At 36.6% G+C, this 20,879-nt stretch overlaps 1 protein-coding gene across 1 annotated transcript; it reads left to right on the top strand.

Annotated features, from left to right (window-relative positions):
- Positions 1-3,012: 3,012 nt before the first annotated feature.
- Positions 3,013-20,614, top strand: DYTN (dystrotelin). Its single transcript, XM_058840343.1, has 14 exons — positions 3,013-3,031; positions 5,047-5,121; positions 6,074-6,275; positions 8,357-8,442; positions 9,007-9,095; positions 9,777-9,848; positions 10,190-10,353; positions 11,219-11,330; positions 13,469-13,614; positions 15,193-15,362; positions 16,598-16,664; positions 18,726-18,885; positions 19,504-19,975; positions 20,511-20,614. Exons 1-14 carry the CDS (start codon positions 3,013-3,015, stop codon positions 20,612-20,614), a joined length of 1,938 nt encoding a protein of 645 aa, XP_058696326.1.
- Positions 20,615-20,879: the final 265 nt, after the last annotated feature.

Below are 20,879 nucleotides of genomic sequence, written 5' to 3'. Positions count from 1 at the left end.
GTATAGCTGCCCCAACTCTTTGTTACAACACATTGTGCTTTATGCATTACTGTGTCAGCTTCTACCTCATTTTCAATCTCTATAGCAACAGTTTCTCAGCAACCAGGAGATGCTTAGTAAAGGCCTCTCAATTTAGAAATATTGCACTCCAACCATAAAAAAGAGGCACTTTGAAACAAAGATCAAAGAAGTTTTATCTTTAATTATTCAGGATATTTATTACTAATTAATTAGTGTTCTCTGTTTTGACTGCTTAGACAATTACCTGATACTTTGATCTGGGCCTTTGCTAGGCATTTGTTGTGAGCAGCTTTAATTTAAAAGCAAAACCTTTAGAACTGTGTCTTGAAGTCAACTTTTAAGTGCTGTAAAACTGGACTTCTCTGGCGATGTCATCTGATTTCTGGACCTTTAGAAAGTAATGAAAGGAAGGTAAGCACAGCTACTGTATTTAAGGGGAGACAATAATTTTGGCCTTTGAACAAAACATAGAATGTTTTCACCCTTCACAGGAAACAAAAGTAATTGTAGGTTCTTTTGTGCATATTTAAGATGTTGATCACATGTTGTCTGATTTCAAAAGAAGAAAAGTCTCTGATCAAGTCAATTGATCTGCTGGGAGGTTTCTGCCTTACTTCATGTGGCTTGTCTTTCTCTGTGCTTTAATTTAATTATGTAGCATGCTTCAAAATACATTTTATTTGCTAAAGTACATATTCTGAGAACCTGTAAGCCAAAGTACATATAAGTAATTTTCTTTCCACTAAGGGTCAAGAAAATGGCTCTCTTTGTTGTGCACATAAGAGTATTCATGTTAATGGGACCAGGATTGTTAACTGTAACAGTTTATTTCCTGAACATTTGCACATAATTTTTTTTTTTTTCGTTTTCTAAAGTGATTTTCACTATTAAAGCACACAAGTAACTGAAATATAACAAATTAGCTGAAATACTCTGTCAATGGGCAAAGTTACTTCAGATTTCATGGGCAGCCTATACTGCTTCTGCTTTCATTTTGTATTCATGTGCTAATACTGAAGTAGATTCTCTTCATTTCACCCAGACACTCCTACAGCAGTAGAGATCTGGACTGTCTGCAGAGTTTTGTATATGAAAATGTAGACTGTACGTACATTAATAATGTCTTCCATAACTTTTTGAAGGGAGGATTCAAAGATATGATGCTGTACAATGATGGCCAGTTTGGTAAAACACATAAACACATGGTTAACTTTGAGACCATGAATAACCTAGGACAAGACTATAGAGTGGTTTTCCATGTGGGTAATTTAAATGTTAGACCTTGTGCTGTACTGGATAGAGATCTGGTCATCTTACAGTAAGTATCAAGCACTCATAGATTATGCATGCTGTATAACTCAGTAAGTCAGTAGATCTGTTCTTATCTGAGTGAGCAAATTCTAATGACTTCTAATTTAAGTGAGTTTAATCTGGATATTTTTATATTCATCCCATCCAGTTTCTTTATTTTATGTACCTCTGGTATATAGAAAATAAAGAAGGCAAGCTGTGTGTCTAAGTCAACCTTCTAGATTGCTACATGTAGCTTTCACCAACACCTATGTTTAATTCATTGCTCTGTGTCTTCTGATTTCATTGATTTCTGTACATGAACTTTTCTGTCAAGCTATGGCAGAGGCTCCTACTACTGCAGCTATTTTAGGAACAGCTGTATCATGTTTTCATATATATTGCATATGAATATATATCTATAGGCAAACTTATGTGCCTGTATAAATGCTGGTCAGAGCTGTAGTTCTGCAGAAGCCTTAGTAAGAAAGAAAATAGAATAGTGGAAAAGAAACATAGTGGTATTTCTTTCAAAGGACTACAGTAAAAATTGTGGCATTATAGTCTTGAATGAAAAAGACTATTAAAAAAAAAATCTGTATCTCAGTATTTTAAGTATCTAAATTTAGGTTATGACTGAAATTTAGGGACAGAAACACAAAGTTGCAGCTTTCACCAATTAAAATGGTGAGAAGCATATTTATGGTAGACTCAATAATTTTATATCATTGAATACTTACGCTTCATAATTGGCCAGTATTCTGTCATGTTTATGACAAATCATCAATGATTACATCAAATGTAAGAAGTGAACATATGTTTAAGTTCAGTTTTAACAACAGTTTTTTTACTTAAGTTTTGGATAATTTCCAGCTACCTAATTTTTATTTATTTGAGTAAACTTTCCCTTTGTTTTGCACAATAAGCCACATAGAGGGCATTTGGAATCTTGTGTGACTTAGATCCATTATACATAGTGCTTTGAAACCGCAGTGTTAGCTGAAAGGTAGTTGCTGCAGTTAATTAATGTTTATATTTCTGTGATTGGAAATATGATGTACTTTAAAGCATTAGTGAAATAAATCCTGAGGGGAGACATTCAGTTTCCATTGTTACAGGGACATAACTAATTCTGCTTTCACAGTTGTTTAAATAAGTATGTTCATGGTTAAGCTTCCTTTTCCCCTTCTGTATCAGCTCAAAAAGAAATAATGCCAGCTCAGCCTAAAACTTTAATTCTGCTTGAAAATTTTAGAAAATACTTTTGAGTAATTGCAATCAATGAATCTTGGAAAGAGTCTGGTGTAGATATGACCTCTGTGACCTGAAATTGTACACTATGAACTGTGTAGTAACCCTGCATGTAAAATTTGGGCTCTTAATAGTGAAAGATGTCAGCTCCTGTACTTAAAACAGTTTTGAGGATTGGTTTTGCCCTGCTACAATTTTGCTGTTACTTGAATTACTCCTATTTTATGCTAAGCAGAGAGCTTGCAATTTGCTGGAATTTCTCTGCACGTGGCACCAAAATGATTTTGTTTAATGTAAATCTGTTTAATTTAATTTCTGAATTGCATCCAGTGAATTGTTCAGATTAAAAGGTTTAATTTGAATGGTTCGATATGTCTCTGCCTAGAATATGTGGTTTTACACTTTGGTTTATTTTGTTATAGAATGCCTAATGCCATCTGTTAATTTCAAATGGATCCAGACTTGAGGGGTAAGGATTTTTCTTATTTTTTCCCAACTTTTCTCAAAAGGAATTTCTGTGTCTTTTTGAACAGAAACTACTGAATTTTAATGAAATCATGCCACCTTGAGAATCTCTGTGCTGTAGCACTTAAATGACAGATTACACAGGTGTAATGTCCTACTTTTATTGTTAGATCTGTCCTGGCACCTTCCTTGCCATTATCACATCGGTTTATGGAATGGTCAGGCACACAGGCCCATGATCCCTAATTTATAATAAATGCTAAGTTTTTTTCTGTACTTTGGAATAGGCATGAAGGATGGCCATACGCTCCCTTTTTCAATGCAAAATCTCAGCAGGTACCTCATCTGCCACAGAGCAAATAGCTCAAAATTCAGAATAGCAGGTATCAAGAAGATGTCAGGAATCATCAGACTTCTGTGTGTTTAGGAACTCCTTTGTCTGCTACTCAGCAAAGGGCATTTATACTTCTTGAGGTGAAATTTGACCCACAGCAGAATGATTACATCCTGGTTTTCTGTCCAGAGGGGAAGCTCCCTTCTTATGAGAAATGAAGGATTATAATGTCCCTAAATAGCCTCTCATCAATAATAATTCTAAAATGCTTTGCTATTTTACTTATGTGTCCTCACAAGTTAATTCTGGAACTGTGCTTGACAGGCACAGAATGCCCCACTTTGGGGCCACATTTTGTCTCTAAGGGTGGACTTGAATTAAGTAGCAGATGGTTACTAAAACAGATTCCCTTCTCTTTGGAAATCTTGTGGATGGAAGGTGTTTGAGTTGAATCAGATGTATATTTCTAGCATTTGTATTTGAAAATAAGCATTTGGAACTTAATCCATACCCTACTGAAAACTGTGGGAGCTGTTCTGTTGCTTTCAAAAGGGCTTTGGATCAGTTTATTGAGGAAAGAGAACTGATGATGCGTGGAAGTCAAAACTCATTTTTCACATTGTATGACATGCTACACTACATCTCCAAATAATATCACAAAACATAGTATGACAAGAGCAGGACTAAACAGATGGTATAGCAGTTATTGGCATCTTTCTATAGCTTACACAGCATCTGGGAACCAGCAGAGCTCATAATTTGCTGACAATTAATATTAATCTGGTGTATTTCTTGGAAACCATTGCACACAGATTGGCTCCTTTCCAGACTGAGCAGGTGAAGTATTTTCATTTATACGTATTTATTGCTTATCTTTAACCTTAACCAACTGTGTGTAATTTTTTCTCTCTGAAGTACAGGGAGAAAGGCTCTCTGAGGACAGAAGGATAACAGATAAATCCCTTTCTAGTTTCTGAAGTTTAGTGAACAAGCCTTGTTTTTTTGTCTTGAAGTTCAAGTTATGTGTGCAAAGTATCAGGCATAGGTCATGGTCGGCATGTCTTATTTTCCACTCAGAAAAACAACCTTTAGTGATGTGAAAGAAATAAGCTGAAATCATATAAGGGTATGGGATTTGGTTATGGGATAAGGGTATGGGATTGAGTGGGTTTTCTAAACAGAGATGTCAAAAGTAATTTACTCTAGTAAATGTCTTTTCTTCTTCTGCAAGAATCCCACATCTTGATCTTGACAGAAGATTTGCTTAGTGCTTGAAACAATATGCATCCAAAACAATAACCCTGCTGTGCAACTGACAAACTTCCTTGCAGAAGAGCATCTCTGATCAAAAAACCTATTTGCCTGAAGAAATAGTATTTCATTATGATCTTGGTTAAAAGTATGTGCAGTGCATAACCCTCACAGGCCTTGTTCTGATCTATGAATAAACTTGATTCTCAAAGAAGCAGATATGATCTCTATGTTAAAATCTGTTTACAAGAAGACTGTTCACCCCACAAAGTTATTTGAAAAAAATAGAAAATGCTTTATTTTTGTTTTCTTTTTTCCTCCAAATATTCCTTCAGAGTGCTGATCAACTTGAAACTCCAAATTTGGTTGTTTTGAGTTTTAGTTAGTTTTGAATGAACCACTCTATTGTAATGTGTGTTTGTTTTCTTTCACAGAGGCCTTCAATGGTGTACAGAGCTCCGTATACAGAACAGCCCTAAAACTACGCTCAGTACAAAGTCTTTGCCAGTGTTAGTAGTCAAAGAGAATCTTGTGTGTTTACAGGGAGGAGAATCTGCATAAAATTTGTGTTGTGGTCACCATGAGTTATTATGCTACTTTGCTCTCTCCTTTTCCACCTTAGAGTTTTAGAACGGATTATGAACACTTAAGATCTAGGTAGTGCTTCATATACAAATTGATTTTTTTTTCCTTTTGAATGTCAATGGAAATACATTAGTGAAATTCTAAAATTATGAGAGAATCAAAGTATTTTTACAATCTTCAACCCTGCTATGTAGACATCAAGGACAATTATTAATCTTTATCTGTGTATTATTATGGTCATGAAAAGTCAAATTCTAATGTGTTTCTTAGGAGCTGATTTATTGGAAGTAACCGTGGCTTATTGAAAATGCATTGACTGGACTATAAGAATTAATGAAAGCAAAATAGAATATGATAGACCAGAAAACTCCTGGTTAGTATCCATTCTCCCTGTCTTTGAAGTGAGGGAGAATTCAGTGCAAGCAGAGTTGTGCAACAAAGTCCTGGTCACCTAGCTCACTTTGAAATTACTGAATGTAAATTCCATATTGAGATAAATTTCATGGAAATCCTGAATTTTCCATTTGAAACAGTGTGTTGCTGAAAATGCACAATATTGCAAGTGAGGTCTTCAGGGTATCACAGAGAAGCTGACTAGTTTGTTTGCCTTGCGCATATTTCTTTCATTTGGGGATGCTCTCTTATGAATATTTTTAGTCTGGTCTCAGCCCTAATATGGTTTATCTGCTTGATGCTCTGTGTCAATGTGGAAGTACCAATTCATACTGGTACTGGTTTTCTTTGTATATGGTGTACTGTTTTAGGCTTCATTTTACAGACTTGTTTTAGCAAGGCATTTCTGATAAAAAAATAGTCATGCTTCTATTCATGAAAAGGCATGGACCCTCATTCATTTCTTCCTTAATTTTCCCACAGTGGATTTGATTGATGTTTCTCTGATTCAGCACATCCTATCAAGTGAACAAAGCCAGAAGGAAGAGAGGATTTCTCTGAACACGCAGGAAATCTCTAGAATGCTGATGAAACTGTTCCAAAGGACAAGATTAGAAAAACCAGGCCAGGTAGATCCAAGAGCTGCTGAATTCACATTTAGCTTGCTGGTTGCCATGTATGACAGGTGAGAAGAAGAATAAATGTAGATCCATTGAAGTACCATAGAAGCAAAGAATGTTTTTTTGGATGGGACCTTAAAGATCATATTGCTCCAACCCCAAGTATTGCTAGATAAAGTCTGTTGCTACCACTCTCACACAATTTCTGTGTGAAACACTCCCATTTTGATCGGTTTTGCGTTGTATGAATACTAGGGGTAGTTCAGCTGTAGAAATATGGGTCACAAAACTGCATCAGAAAAACAGTAGTCAAATGTTCCCAAAACTACCTGGAAATCCAGACTTTTGCCAGTTCATGCTGACTTTTTCTCTGAAAACCTTTACAGAGTAGTTCTTCTTCTGACTTCCAAGATAATTTGGTATACTCCTAAAAAAGAATCCATATTTGCCTCTGGAGAACAGTACCCATGCACAGGTCAGGAATTTGCCAGTCACTTTTCATTATTCATTTTTCTCAACCTTAAAAAGTTAATCTACCAATTATGAAACAGAATTGATGTCTCATAGCTAAGATGAGCAGATTAGTGAATAGCAAAGTTTCTGAAAATAATAAGGAAAGAGCTCTGAGAGTGTATTTTTTTAATGTATTATTTGTGAATTATGAGTTAATTCACTAAAGGCAGGATTGGTTTGTGATTCTATCAGATTTAAAAGACAAAGTTCATTGTACATTGTACAATGAATGGTGAAATTTTTCCCATCCACATCAGCAAAGTTTTTTACTGAAAGTAAATGAGATGTAAGTGTTCTGCAGGATTTTTCTTGAAGTATTATTCGTTACTCATATGATCACTACTGCTTAAGGTCCCATTTTATCAATTCTTTTCATAAAATAATCAATTAAGGCTAAGAATAAACAGTGTATTAAGAGACAAAGCCAGAAACATCAAGAGAATTTTGTAATTTGTGTGCACTGTAGGAAAATTATTTAGAAGAATCTTCTTAACAGGTCTATCTTGGTCTTTTAGTCTGTTTTCTTAGGACTATGTCATTTTCTTTTTGCTGCTATTTCTTTTTTAAAAAATAATTTCACAAATTTCTTGAAGTGTATATAAGATAGAAAAAGCTTCTTATAATTTGCTAATCATGTTTTCTCTGTAGATTGCTGTTCTCCAGTATAAACACTGGAAAGTATTTCATAGGAGGAGCACATAGGAATTTTCCATGTTTGTGTGGTAGTTTACTTAATAAGCTTGCATAAATATCTTAAGGGAATTTGATTGTGTACTTTAGCTTTAGTCTTGGTGTTTTTCCTTTGAAATTTCTGGAAAAATAACGTTTTTCCATGCAGTTCATACTTTAGAGACTATATTGCAGCTTTACACAATGTGGGTTTATCTAAGACTTTTGAAAACAGTTTTATGTAACGATATTTTTAAGCTTTACAAAAGTAATATCTTAAATATAGATTTCCAGGATTTCCTGATTTGTGGTTTCTGATTAATATCTGCATTAGCGTCACAAAAAAATATAGTGTTTTCATTTGGTGCCTATGTCACAAAATTTGGTTCTAAATTTACATTATTTATTATACAATGGTCAAAACTAAATGTCCTGCTCCTCTATATATCCTTTTGATTAAACTGAGTTTCAGTGAAATTAAGTGTAATCAGCCCAAGAGAAGCTCAGTGCAGACTACTGGGGCCATAGTGGGGCTGCCTGATAAGATACGTAAAACTCAGATCCTTAATTCCTTAATTCACTACTGTATTTGGGAAGGCTTTCCAAAAACAAACAAACAAGCAAACAAAAATAGAACATAAATGTTAAATTACATTTTACTTGGAATGTGAAATCCTTGAAGGAGATATTGTCTTTTTGTTTTATGATTGCATGATATCTTGGAACAGTTAACTCAGAAGTTATGTCCAGTGATAAAGGGTTCTAGACATAAAATATCATTGAAATGTTACTTTGGATACATTTATATATAAATATATATTTATATATTTATACATATATAAATATTTTTATATATTTATATATATGTAAAGGATGCTTCTCCTACATAGTAGTATTCTATTCTTTAGAAGTTTCAGTCTTTTTATTCTCAGTGAATGTAGTGTAACTTATTTCATTTTCCTAGATCTGGAACAGGGTATATCAAAACTAGATCTGCTGCAGCTGCCTTAATTTCTCTTTCAGGAGACACTCTACTGGCTAAATACAGAGGTGGGAAATGTATGATTTTATACACTGCCTGAAATACTGAACACAGAGGAAAATTTCCATTGTAATTTTTTATTTTGAAAGAAAATTCAGCTCTGCCATGAAAAAAGTAAATCATGTTGACTGCTTAGTTATAGAGAAAGGCTGATGCAGAATAATGCTTTTCAATCAATATCTGTAGCCATCTTTGCAATAAAGAGCCTCTGAAGAGGTCATAGTAAAGTTTAAGTAGAGCTTCTATTTACCTAGCAGAAAAGAACAGAAACCCATAGTTTTAATTAGCAATTCACAATTTAAATAGAGCACTTCTTGTATAAACATATTTAAATATTTTTCCTAATGTTGTAAGAATGAGTTTGTTGCTTTCTTCCTTGCTTTTATTTTCTTTCCCTCACTATAGGGAGAAGTATGGTCACAGCAGTCACTGATAGCCTGTTAGGTACATAATAAAGTGCAACTTTCTTGAGGGGTTTATTTGTTAGTCTGCAATTACCATAGCAGTTTGAAGATAGCTTGAAGAGAATTGTTGCTCTGTCAGGATTCCAGGGTTTTTTTCCTTGTTTTCAGCTTTCTTCCAGTTTTATGCTGTCCCTGATGGGAAGGAGACCTTCATTACCCGCAGTGCCCTGAGAAGCCTGCTAACAGACTTAAATCAGGTATTGTCGCTGCAGTGCTGTTACATAACAGATTTTGTAGGAGTGTACTAACCTAGGAGAAAAGAAAACCCTCATGATTGATACTTTTTACATTTGATTATCTTATCAGGGATGGAAGTTAATAGGACACTGTGGACATAGGGAACTATCATGCAAAGTAGGTAAAAGAATAAAATTCAGTTCCTTTTCTCAAAATAACCACTTGCATTAGAGATTGCCTCTTTGCATTCATTGTTGCCTGAGCTTACAGGTCCTGGAAACAGCTGGATACAACTGTTCCTAAAGCAACTCCAAAATTCAGATATCTGTACCCACTAGAATAGCTTGTAGTTGCAGCAAGTTGCCTCAACATACAGGTATTTCCAGCTGAACTGGTGCTGAAAATGGGATCTGAAAATGACCTCTGAGATTTAAACTCAGTGTCCTTCAGTATTATAGTGTGGAAACATAGTATGTTTATCCATTACAGTAAGTGAGTTGGAAACAAATCATTCTGACACACCCTGAACTGTGAAACTGCATACTGATGGTATGAATGTGAACGGGTTTTCTTCAGAACAGTGTGTGAAATGACATTGCTATAGATACTTCACCATCTGTGTGCTGTCACTATCACAGCAGAGCATGATGGGAACATCTGTTTTTTATTGAGGTGATTCTGAGCCTTTCTTCTTGATGTAGATCCCAGCCATTGTGGGAGAAGGTTGCACTCTGTCTTGTGTAGAAATTGCGATTCATGACTGTTTCCGTGGGGTGAGTGAAATTCTGATGTCCTGGGAAATTATTTGGAATGTTGTTGATTGATTAAAACTTCAAGTGTATCACCACGTAACATCTCCAAGTATCTACTTTTAAGACGCAGGGCTGATCATCAGTCTTACACTATGGGAGGATTTGTATCTATAGAAAAAAAATCTCAGTAAGATACTACTGAGGACTCTTGCATTTATTTCAAAACCTTTGGAACCCAGTAATATTTTACATGAATAGAAAATTTATGCCAGCAAAATCCAATATCAGAGCTTTTATTAGAGATTATAGATGAAACACCAGTTTTTTTCAATGTATGGTCTTGAGACATGTATTTTTTCTAGGTTTTGAATGCTGCTATTGTTGAAGAAAAATTCCTGTCTTGGCTGAGATCAGAGCCTGCTGTTCTCCTGTGGCTCCCTACATGTTACAGATTATCAGCCACAGAAATGGTTTCTCACCAAGCTAAATGCAGAGTCTGCAATGTTTTCCCCATTACAGGCATCAGGTGTGTCAGTGGTCTTTGGCATCCACATAATTAGTCCTTGCCATTGTTTACATACCTTATAGGCTGTAACTGAACTACTAAGTAACAAACTTTGGACATAATCTAATTTAACCAGAAAAGAGGGATAGAGAGAAACACTGCAGTCTAATGCTCAAGCCTTCTTCCTACTTCTCTTTAGCTCACTAGCACAGACATGACTATGAAATCTTGTCAAAGGTAAATTGGCAGTCCAAAGGTAAAGCAAATTAAACCTGTGTATCTCATTTTTTAGTTTTTTCTTTTTTTGTAAGAAATTGTATTAACTAGCTGGTTAAGTTTTCCGTCTCAGCATCTTGTCATCTAAGTAATGGTGTAAAATGGCATAGTGGTATAAAAAGGACACTATCCGTTACCTTCTGACCAGAATGCTCAGAAAAGCATTTTACTGATACTATATTCTCACTAATAGTGAGCTTGCAGGTTTAGTTTCTTGCATTTTTAGGTTTTTGTTTATTAATTCTATCCTATCATTATTATAGTTCCATGGGAGCAGCAAATAGAGGTGAGCTGGTGCATAAGAAGCATATGAACTTGTAACTTCATTCTGAAAAATGGGAAATGGTGCTAGAACAATGGTTTCTTCTATGGGCTGCATTTCAATGCAGCAAATAAATAAGATCAAAACCATTGGTGGTTTAGGAGAAAAGTCCACAATCATTTGGACAAAACAACTTGAATTCAGAGAACACTGAGGAAAGTCATTATTCTAACAAAGATGTTACTTTGCATTTTAGGCCCAGGGATCTGGGTTTCCAGTAATCACGTTTACTTACATCAAGTTCTTACTTGTGGGGAGGTAAATAAATCCCTTTGTTTTCCCTCACAGGTATCGCTGTTTAAAGTGTCTCAATTTTGACCTTTGCCAAGCCTGCTATTTCACTGGCCGTCTCTGCAAACCACACAAGAGATCACATCCTGTTGTGGAACACTGTGTGCAGGTAGTCCTATTGTATTGGTTCATTTCCCTCTTGAGGTTCTTCATGTAGGCAAGTAGGCAGTAGATTCTTGAACTACATGCATTATAAAATTATGTGTGTATTAGCCATAACAGCCATGACATATTAGCATTATTAGTCTGGGAACAGGGAGACAGGAAAAAGACAAAAGCAGGCTTCTATCTTTAGAATGACTGTTTTGTTTTGAAGTAACTGAATAGGCTATGAAATATCCCAGTGCAAATCTTCTCCTTCAGGAATTTTATGGCAAGCTTTTTGTTAGCAGATAAACCTATAAAAGTCCCCTCAATGTCCCAATATTCCTTCATCCCAATCCCAATGCAGACTCATCCAGAAATTAATTAATCCTAAAGTTATACAAACTCCTGCATAAAATGTCTTTCTTTTTATCTCTTTTCTGAATGTCTTCAGTTTTTTCCACTTTATTGTAAACCTTTCTGATTCATTTGTTTCTCTAAGTTAGAGATACAGCACAAAGAGGCAGCATGTGCCCAACTAAGACCACATACCTGGATTCTGTTACAACTTATGCTATCATCATATTAATGGCAAAGCACAACACTGGGAATTTGTGTTTGGAAGACCAGATTCTGCTTTGAGCAGGAGATTCCAGATCTTGCACACAGCAGCAGCAGCACACAGCAGCAGATGGGCTTTTTGTGGATCTGTATCACAGCATCTTTCTGTTCCAGTAAATGAGTTGGAAAGCACTTAAGAAAGTTTCCCTAGAAATCTGTATCTCCTGGTCTCCTTCCCAATCCTCTGCAATTAATGTGAAAGATACCTGAGCAGCCATTGGTTGCACTAAAACTAAAGACTGTTAGACTGCTCTTGTAGTCACCCATTGTCTGGGTTAGCATTATACTCTTGCCAATTCATTGCTCTCTTCTTGAAAACAAAACCCTGTTGCTAACGTTGTGAGAAATAATATCTGGATGCTCAATATCTGCATTAAAAATAACAGTTCAGTCCTCCAAATATTCTTCCTCATACTCCATCTGTGAGAAAGTAGGAAAATCAAATGTTAACTGACCTCCTCATGAAGAGATTTCAAAGTAGAGACATTAAAATTAGTGTGAATGGAGAGTGAATGGGAGTGTGTGTTTGTGGAAGCACCAAAAGGGAGGGCAAGAGAGATAAAGCAAGACAGGAGATGTTGCAACCTCAATTGCAGCCACATTGTTGCTGCAGAATTGCAATTTAATCACTGAAATTCTGTTTCCTTTATTAAGCCCTACTCTAACACAAACCCTGTACATATTACTTTATAGGCCAAGTATTACAATGCAGGCCAAAATCTATACCAAAATTTAAAAGATAAGCTACTCACTATGACAGATACCATTTTTGTATCTGTTTTGTGGGACATAAAATAATCAGCAGTAAGTTGCTATCCCCATACTTTCCACTCTTAGCAGATGCTGTCCTTATCTGGGTAAATTTTTATATTCTTTATCAGGGATTGAGCTGCTGAGTGGTGGTTTGAAATATCACCAGAGTTTTTCCTTACCCTGCTGACACCTTGTGGTAATGTTACTACCACGTTAAGAAGCACTAGGAGGCATGTGGTGTGTTTTCTTTGTTTTCCTGTTCAGTCCGTCAGGGCTCACCCCATGTTCTACAGCAGTCACCTGGGGCAGAACTGGTTTGTATCCTCCAATACTACAGCTACTGGGCTTAGTTGTTGTACATGAGCCTGCCATTCCCGTGATAAATGAATGTGTATTTTACTGTATTCTGTGAGAGGAGGATGTGAGCCATGGAAGGCTATATCTACAAATGCTTTATACAAATATAAAAGTATTTCGTCCTTAGATACTAGTTAGCAGAATTATTACTGAGACTGTGAGCTTAATCATTGTAACTACCAAAATCCTGTGTTAGGCATTTCCAGGTTGCCTGACTTTGATCCAGGCAGTATTTCGCCTAAAAGAATTGGAACTGTTCTTGACTGTGGTCTTGCAGCATTACCCACTTCAGCTTCCCTTCTAGGGCTCAGATAGTAGCCATAAGCCTCATCAGATGGTGAACAGGTGGCCCTTTGCTTTGGAATATGTCTGTTTCTGGGCAGTATCTGTTTGGAAAGTCACTTCCTTCTTTATTATCCCTCATTCCAATAGATGTCAGCAAAGGCCAATGCAAAGCATTTTCTCCGCACTATCAGGAACAACCTGTTTCAAGAGCGCTGCAGAAGGAAGGAGGCTCAGAGAAGGACAGCTCTGGAGTCAGTGGAGGAGAGGCACTTCCCTGCTCACAAAAAGACTTTGTGAGTTTCAGTTTCAGAATTTATAATTTCTGAGTTATAATAATGATAACTTGAGCCTGTGGAATATTGCTTGATTATGTCCTTTGAGCAAGGGATTTTTTATGAGAGATACCATGTCATGATTTTTTTATTAAAAAGAGAAGTTGCTGCACGTTGTTCTGTAGCTTAACCATGGTTACCATGCTGACAACCTAATGATCAGTTGTCTTATAAAATATAACAGGCTTGTGTCTTGCTTCCCTCCTTCCTTATGTTGTCTCTTTCACTCTGCTCTGTTTCTTACATTCAGTCTAGCATCAAACATTGCAAATGTTTGCTGCCTTTACAACTGCATGGGTTTTTAAGCACTTCCTCTGTGACAAATTCATTGGAAATTAACTGAATTCTTACCACATATGACCCACAGTGCATTCACTGGCAAGAATTGTACTCAAGTCCCACTAAATTGCAGGCCTGTGGAACTGCAATAGCCAGTAGATGATCTCACCATTCCTCTTATTTCAGACCAGTTGTGTCTTTTGCTTTGGTTAATATTTAAAGTAATTACTGTATTTCCACTGATCATAGTGGCTAATAGTGAACATTGGAGGTTAGGCTGAGAATTTTCTCAGTAGTTTCTCCTTCCTTGCTATGAGATTTTGGTTGATACTTAAGTGTAGAAACTGAAGGGAGATTAGTACTACCAACATACAAAGGGTGAGATTCCTTCCTGTTTGTATAAAGATCTAGCAACTGTCTTGCATCTCACATGTGTTCTCCAAATGAGGCTTCAGTGAAGCTGAAACAGGGAAAAAATGGTCAGTCCTCTCTAAAATAATTAATTTCATCTTTATGTGAAGGAGGAGAAAAATCTGTTTATAAAACTGGATTGTTCTACTCTGGTAGGTTTTCAGTTAGAAAACAATATTTTATGTAAGACCAATGGATGATATTTACAGTGATCCTCATGGAGAATATTATTTCAGTGTTTGTTTTTTAGAATGTGGTGAAATGCAAAACATCTTTTGTTGTTAATATTTCCTCTCTTGTATTCAGCAACAAAACAGTATTTAATCATTTTGAATGTACTTTAATCTTTCTGGAAGCAATTGAGATTTCTCTAATTCTGTGGGGGTTTGTTTACCTACTGCTTGGGTAGCAATGAGACAAAGAAGAATTTGGGGTTGCTGTTACAGGTGTCACTGTGGGGCTAATAAACATCTAGGCTTTTCCTAGCATATGATGGACTGAACAGCAGGATACTTTGCTATTTTTTGTAGCTGAATTTCCTAATATATTTAACTCTTGGCTAAAGGAAGCAAAAAAAAGAAGCAGCAAATTGCACTGAGAATAAAGTGGGTGGAAACAAGAGCTTGTTGCTGAGATTCTGTTGGGAGAGTGGAATTTGTTTTCAGGAATTTCATTATTTCAACCAGAATATGCCAGCAGGCCTAGCTAAACTTTTCTTTTGCTTAATCAATAGCTCATCAGTCTGTCTATTTACACTGCATTAGTTTTCTACATTTGGGTCATCCTGGGTAGCAAAAGCATGTGAGTCCTGATCCTTTCCCTACTCATTACCTCCCTGTTGGTATACAGTCCTCCTGTGGAATTCAGTGCTTCATCACTAGCAAGTCCTGAAAATGTGTCTTTCCCAGTGAACAATTGTGTCCCAGAGTCAGCCAGGTTCATACCTGAGAGGACTGTAATGCAGAAGAGTGAGAATAACAAGAAGACACCAGAGCAAGGCAAGACAATAGCTCAGGTGAGTAAAACATGAAGCCGTAATAGTACTAAAGCTGGGAAGAAGACCTAGCAAGTTAATTATCTTATTGCCTTCTAATTCCAATGAAAATTTAATGGACAACTTCACCTTTCTGTTAATTCTTCGCTTATGGTGAAAAATGTGGCATCTGAAAACTTAGTGAGGTTTGAATTTGTTATCTTCCCAAGATTTCCCAATATTAGTCACTAGCTCCTCAACTTCCATGACCTTCAGAAGCACTTGTAGGAATATTTACTTTGGGGTTTTTTGAACTGTCATAGAGTAGCACACTAAAGTCTAGATGAGTCTGGAGTCCTCTCGCTATTCTGACAGTAAAAAAGGCCATCATGTCTTCCTACTGCAAGCAAATGTCAAAGAAGAATGCCTGAATTCCTATTAGACTCAGGCCACTTTTGTTACCATGGAAATAGCAAGAGGACAGAATGGGCCCTCTTAGGATAAACCCAGAGCAGTGTCCACTCCAACTAAAATAGCTGATGCACAGAAGGTCTCCATTAAACCATTCCCAGCTTCTCTCCAAAGAAACAATGCTGAAAGAATGGGTAGGACAGAATAGCTAAAAATAAGTACACAACAATTTTTTGTTTCTATGTTTTCTGAGATGTTGGTTCAGAATACAGGGAACACTGGGTTGTGTTCTAACCAGATTGTGTCATCAACTCATCTTGTTCTTCCCAGGAGCCAAGGGATGCAGTAACACAGAGCTAGCCTCTGTGTGTCAGGTCATTCCTTTGGTTGCTACTCCTGTGCTGCCCTTTGGAAGACCTGTCTTCTGGGCTACTGTTCTCTGCATGGTCCAGAGAATGCTACTTCCATCTAAAGAGCAGGTGTTTCTATTTTCTCTTCTACATACAGTCTCTTTCTCCTTGTCTCAAAGCAGTTGTGGGATTTGGGAGAGATTGTTCCCAAATCACAATACTCCATTTTGCAGAAATTCTTGGGAGTATGGATTTTGTTCTAATTTCAAGCAAATTCTCATTCACTTAAATTTGTCATAGAACAAAGAACTTGTTCTATAGAATAATTTTCCCAGCCATTAGAAATACCTCAATGCATTAGTTGATTGTAATACACTAAATGAAAAAGGTTAACTAGTAAATCTGTTAAACAGACCAAATCCAAAATTTGCCATGCACTTCTAGAATAAAGCTTGCATACAAAAATGAAATGCTATTGCTGATAAAGTTATGAACAGATACTTCTTTTTTTTTTAGGCAGTAGCCTCTTTTGAAGCAGATGTGTTAAAAATGAGTGAGTCCATTAAAAGCATTCACAGTGACAGCAGGTAGGTAAATGCAGTTGTACACTGCCTGAAGATTGGTGGGCAGTGCTGCTTCAGCTGGAGGGCTAGAAGACAGATGATTTTTTTCCATACTTTGGAGATTTTGAGATTAAAAAAAACTCTTATCAAATGAGTATGAATAATGAAAACTCTGCAACAAAAATTTTAGATTAAGATCACTGGAAAAACAATGGCAAAGCAAAACATTTTGGTTTGCTTTCATCAGCATTTCTACAATTGCTAATTTACTTTTCTAAAAGTAATTTTTAGGCATAAAGATGCTCCTCCACATAAAAATGCCAGAATATCATACTTTTTCAATTTTTTTCTCTGAATGAATCAAAACAGATTTCATAATTTGCATGAAGCTTTTAAATCAAAGTAGAATTTCTTTCTAAAAAGTATGCTCTACATCAAATAGAGATTAATAGGATAAATACAATAACTATTGGTATATCACAGCTTATATAGCTTATAAGTTTATAGCTTATCACAGAAGTTCCTTCTGATAGTCAAATCTTTGAAACTGTAAAATAATAATTCCTAAATTAAAAATCTTGTTGGAGGCTTGTTTGCTTGGGTGACATGGCAGGGGGGAAGTTGGTGTATGATCAAGAATGCTTGCCTTTTACTTTCATTTTTACCTTCCCCTCCTTCATTTTTGTAGTTGTATATAAATGTGCTCTCTTTAGAACCATGCCTATGACCATTGAAAGTGATGGAATTACAGTAAAGTGTAGAATTAGATCCTGAATCTGCTCTCTTTATTTCCTTCGGTATGTTCAGTCCCCTCTGTTCCTGTTCCCTTTCATTCCAAGTACAATTGCTGTTCCAAGTTCACAGAAGGGCACACCAAGATTAGAGTTAAACAATTGCAATTTCACTGTAAGTCTGTTCTCACTTGGGAAAATAAAGAGATATGGCAAAGATCTTCAGCTTTCTTTTAGATTAGCAATTGTTGAGAGGATATTTGGGACACCTGCTCCTATAATGCTGCTTTGACCCAGAGCTTATCACAGAACTGGGTGAATGAATCATATTACTCATGGGAAGCTCTTTATTCTTGTTTGTGGACCAACTTCCAGCATTCACCTGTTCACAGAACTGGGCTCTGAGTTAGTTTTAGGAGGACAGCATTTTATAGTGAAGAACCCTCAAATGTTATTATAAGGGACCACTGTAATATTAATTATAATTTTAAATGGTCTGACTTGCTGCCCCATTCAGACAGATCTTGCATAATTCAAGTGAAACTGATGGAGCTGTTGTCTCTAAGCTGAAGCATAACCAAAAGAAAGTGAATCAGGTGAACTTCTGAATGTAACTAAGCAAGGCAGATAACTATTTCAGATCTGTGATATGAAGCAATTGTTTATGAATGTAGTGACAAAACACATTGCTGTCTGCATCTCAGCTGTGAGGAAAGCAAAACCATTTCTACCCTGACTTCTTAGAGAAATCACAACTAGAACAGAATTATGAGTAGTGTTTCTGTCATACTGTGCTCTGAGTAGGTAATTTCTGAATCTCTGATGTGCATGGGACAGTGGCACTTCTGATCCTTTTTCAAGGACAAGTGGCCTGTGCAGAAGCTATTGGCTTCATTGAGGAAACTGCAGAGAATACCATGAGCAAGACAAAACTCTATCAAAGGGGTAGAAGCTGCTTTTACTTTATTGTTGCCCAGGCATGTAATGGGAGTCTTTTGCAGGTCAGGGAGTTGCTATAAGTAGTTTGCTTCTATACAGAGGGATTGCTATTGTCTCTCCTGTTGCAGCCACCTTTCTGGGAAAGGTAAAACCTTTACCAAGATGCAAGGTTCAATCCTGGCCACAGTTCTACTCAGCTCTCATATTTCCTCATCTGGAATATTAATGCTCTTGCTAATTCCATGGATACAGTCCAGCTCTTGAAATATTGGCCCCTAATCCCAAAGCTGACAAAGATTTCCTGAACAAGTAAAGGGGATAAAGTTTGTGCTGAAGTGTTTGCTCGTTTCTGTGACTGCATATATTTATGTATGTCTAGTCTAGCAAAAATCCCGCCCTCCTATATCTCTGCTAGGTACATGAAGAAGCAGTTCAACAAATGGAAGGACAAAATGCAATTTCTTCACAACTGCCAGGAAGAAAAAACCTGCAAAATAGAGGCAAAACTCCAAAGACTGAGAGTAAGCCATGAAAACCTGCAAATGACACTGCATCACATGAAAGAAGAAGTAAAGGTATAGTGATAAATATATCAAGAATTTTCACAGTTATGAGCCATTACTGAACACTAACGACTGCTTTTCCTGTAGACCAGCACTCTTAATACCATTTTGTGTACCTTCCGCTTGTATTTTCATTCATCTTAGGTTCTTCTCTTCAGGGAAAGCAGATAAGGTCTTTGCAGTGGGGATTTTCTTGTCCCTCTGTGTACATCTGGCATCTAGCACAGATATCCATGTTAGCACATTTAAATACTACTGCAATGAAAGTAATGAATATTCCAATAAGTGTTTCCAACAGAAGTGTTAGATACTTCATTGCAGTCTGTTCTTCAGAGAAGAGTCAAAGTGCTGGTATTGAAGAAATAAAATGTCGTTCCTAGTTGCTGTCTTTTTCTGGGATGTAATACAATCATCTTATAGAAAATATTTTATTTGTTTTCAATTGTATTGATTCTTATCATTACAATTATTTCTGAGATTCTTAAAAGACCCTTATTTCAAAGAAAATGCTTACATATTTCCCCCCTACAGCATATTTGTAGCATTTTCTGCAATGCTGTTTTAGTACTACTGACAAACTGAAATATCAATTATTTTAACAACATATTTTCTGTGTTTTGTCTATTGTAGACCATGTTGCAGTCATCAGAGCATCCTTTTGCACAGTGTCATAATACAATGCCAAGAAATCCACATGTTCTGCTGGAAGGGAGAATGCAGGGTGAATTAAATCCTGCCCAAATAAGGCCTACTACCAGAACATGTGCAGAATGGAAATGTTTGAATCCCCCAAACTCTGTAAATAGAATGCAACTTTTACAGACACCTGAGGTTCCCACTGCAGTGGAATTTATGTTCTCAGATGACCCACTGGAGTCAGCGTCCCTGCAGAGTGACAAACCTTTTATGGGACAGCATAACAAAGCAAAAGAGAAACAAACATGTCTGCCTAAACTGACAGAAAACTCTCTTGGTGGAATGGGGAGTGCAGTTCTTATTCCCACTGCAACGCAGATACCACCTGATGAGAGGGAAGTCAGAGAGGAATTGGAACTGCTAATGATCAAACTGAAGGATACGTTGTCTCTCCAAATCCAACCAGGTATAAGTTCTTCAGTCATCTTGACACTGTTTTCTTACCTTCATCCTGTTTACTCCATAATATTGTTCATAATCATGTAACCCTCAGAGGAAACTCAGAATTTTGCTTTAACCTTTGTAGTATTATTCTATATTGTAAGGTAAAGCATATTCCAAACATAGCCTCTAATGTTGGACTGATTTGGAACTTGATGAATCAAAACTCCCGAGACATAATCACCCTTGGCAGTCAATTAAGTCAATCACACCAAACTTAAACTGGTGAGGGCATGAGAGGTTTTTGCTCTTGCCACTTCTGTTACACTGTAACTATAACTCTAGTCCTAGGAGACTTCCATCAGTACACAACCCCTCTGTAAGCAATGATGTTACACAGCCGAGCTTTGTTCAACACTCAGGATGCCTCACTTTTGATAATGAGTATGTAATAAGGAATATGACAGAAAAAGCTGGTCTTAGAGATTTATAAAGAGTTTTCTAGTGCTCTAACAGCATCCAAAAGCTTGGAAAGACTTAAAATCTGTTTTATTTTTCAGCCCAGCAAAGTGCTTTGCACCAGGAGTTCTTCTCTACAGCTGAGCATGTTTGCAGGTCCTTTTCTGACCTCATCAACCAAGTAATTTCACCAGCTTGTAAATGATGGAAACTACCATTCACCTTACAACTTCAGTGAACTACTTATGGTAATTGATGCTGTGTCTCTAAAAGATACTCTGTTTAAAGTATGTATCTTAGATGTTGCCTGTAATGACACAGCATGACAGATTTCTGCATTTACTGACTTTACCTGGAACATTTTGGAGAGCTATGTTCCTTTTCTGTTGGTGATCTCCAGATCCTGTGCTGTGACTTCCTCAGCAGTGCAGACGATTGCCCATTTCTCTCTCTTTAGCTGTTGATATCCC

Source organism: Poecile atricapillus, chromosome 5 (assembly GCF_030490865.1).
Source record: "Poecile atricapillus isolate bPoeAtr1 chromosome 5, bPoeAtr1.hap1, whole genome shotgun sequence".
In the NCBI taxonomy this organism is placed as follows: Eukaryota; Metazoa; Chordata; class Aves; order Passeriformes; family Paridae; genus Poecile; species Poecile atricapillus.
This window is presented reverse-complemented; position numbering and strand designations above follow the sequence as displayed.

Excerpts from the sequence above, each read along its gene's own strand:
- DYTN (XM_058840343.1), top strand. Across the intron at positions 16,665-18,725 it reads AGCATTCACAGTGACAGCAG|GTACATGAAGAAGCAGTTCA; the intron begins GTAGGTAAATGC and ends TATCTCTGCTAG. Across the intron at positions 19,976-20,510 it reads GTCTCTCCAAATCCAACCAG|CCCAGCAAAGTGCTTTGCAC; the intron begins GTATAAGTTCTT and ends TTTATTTTTCAG.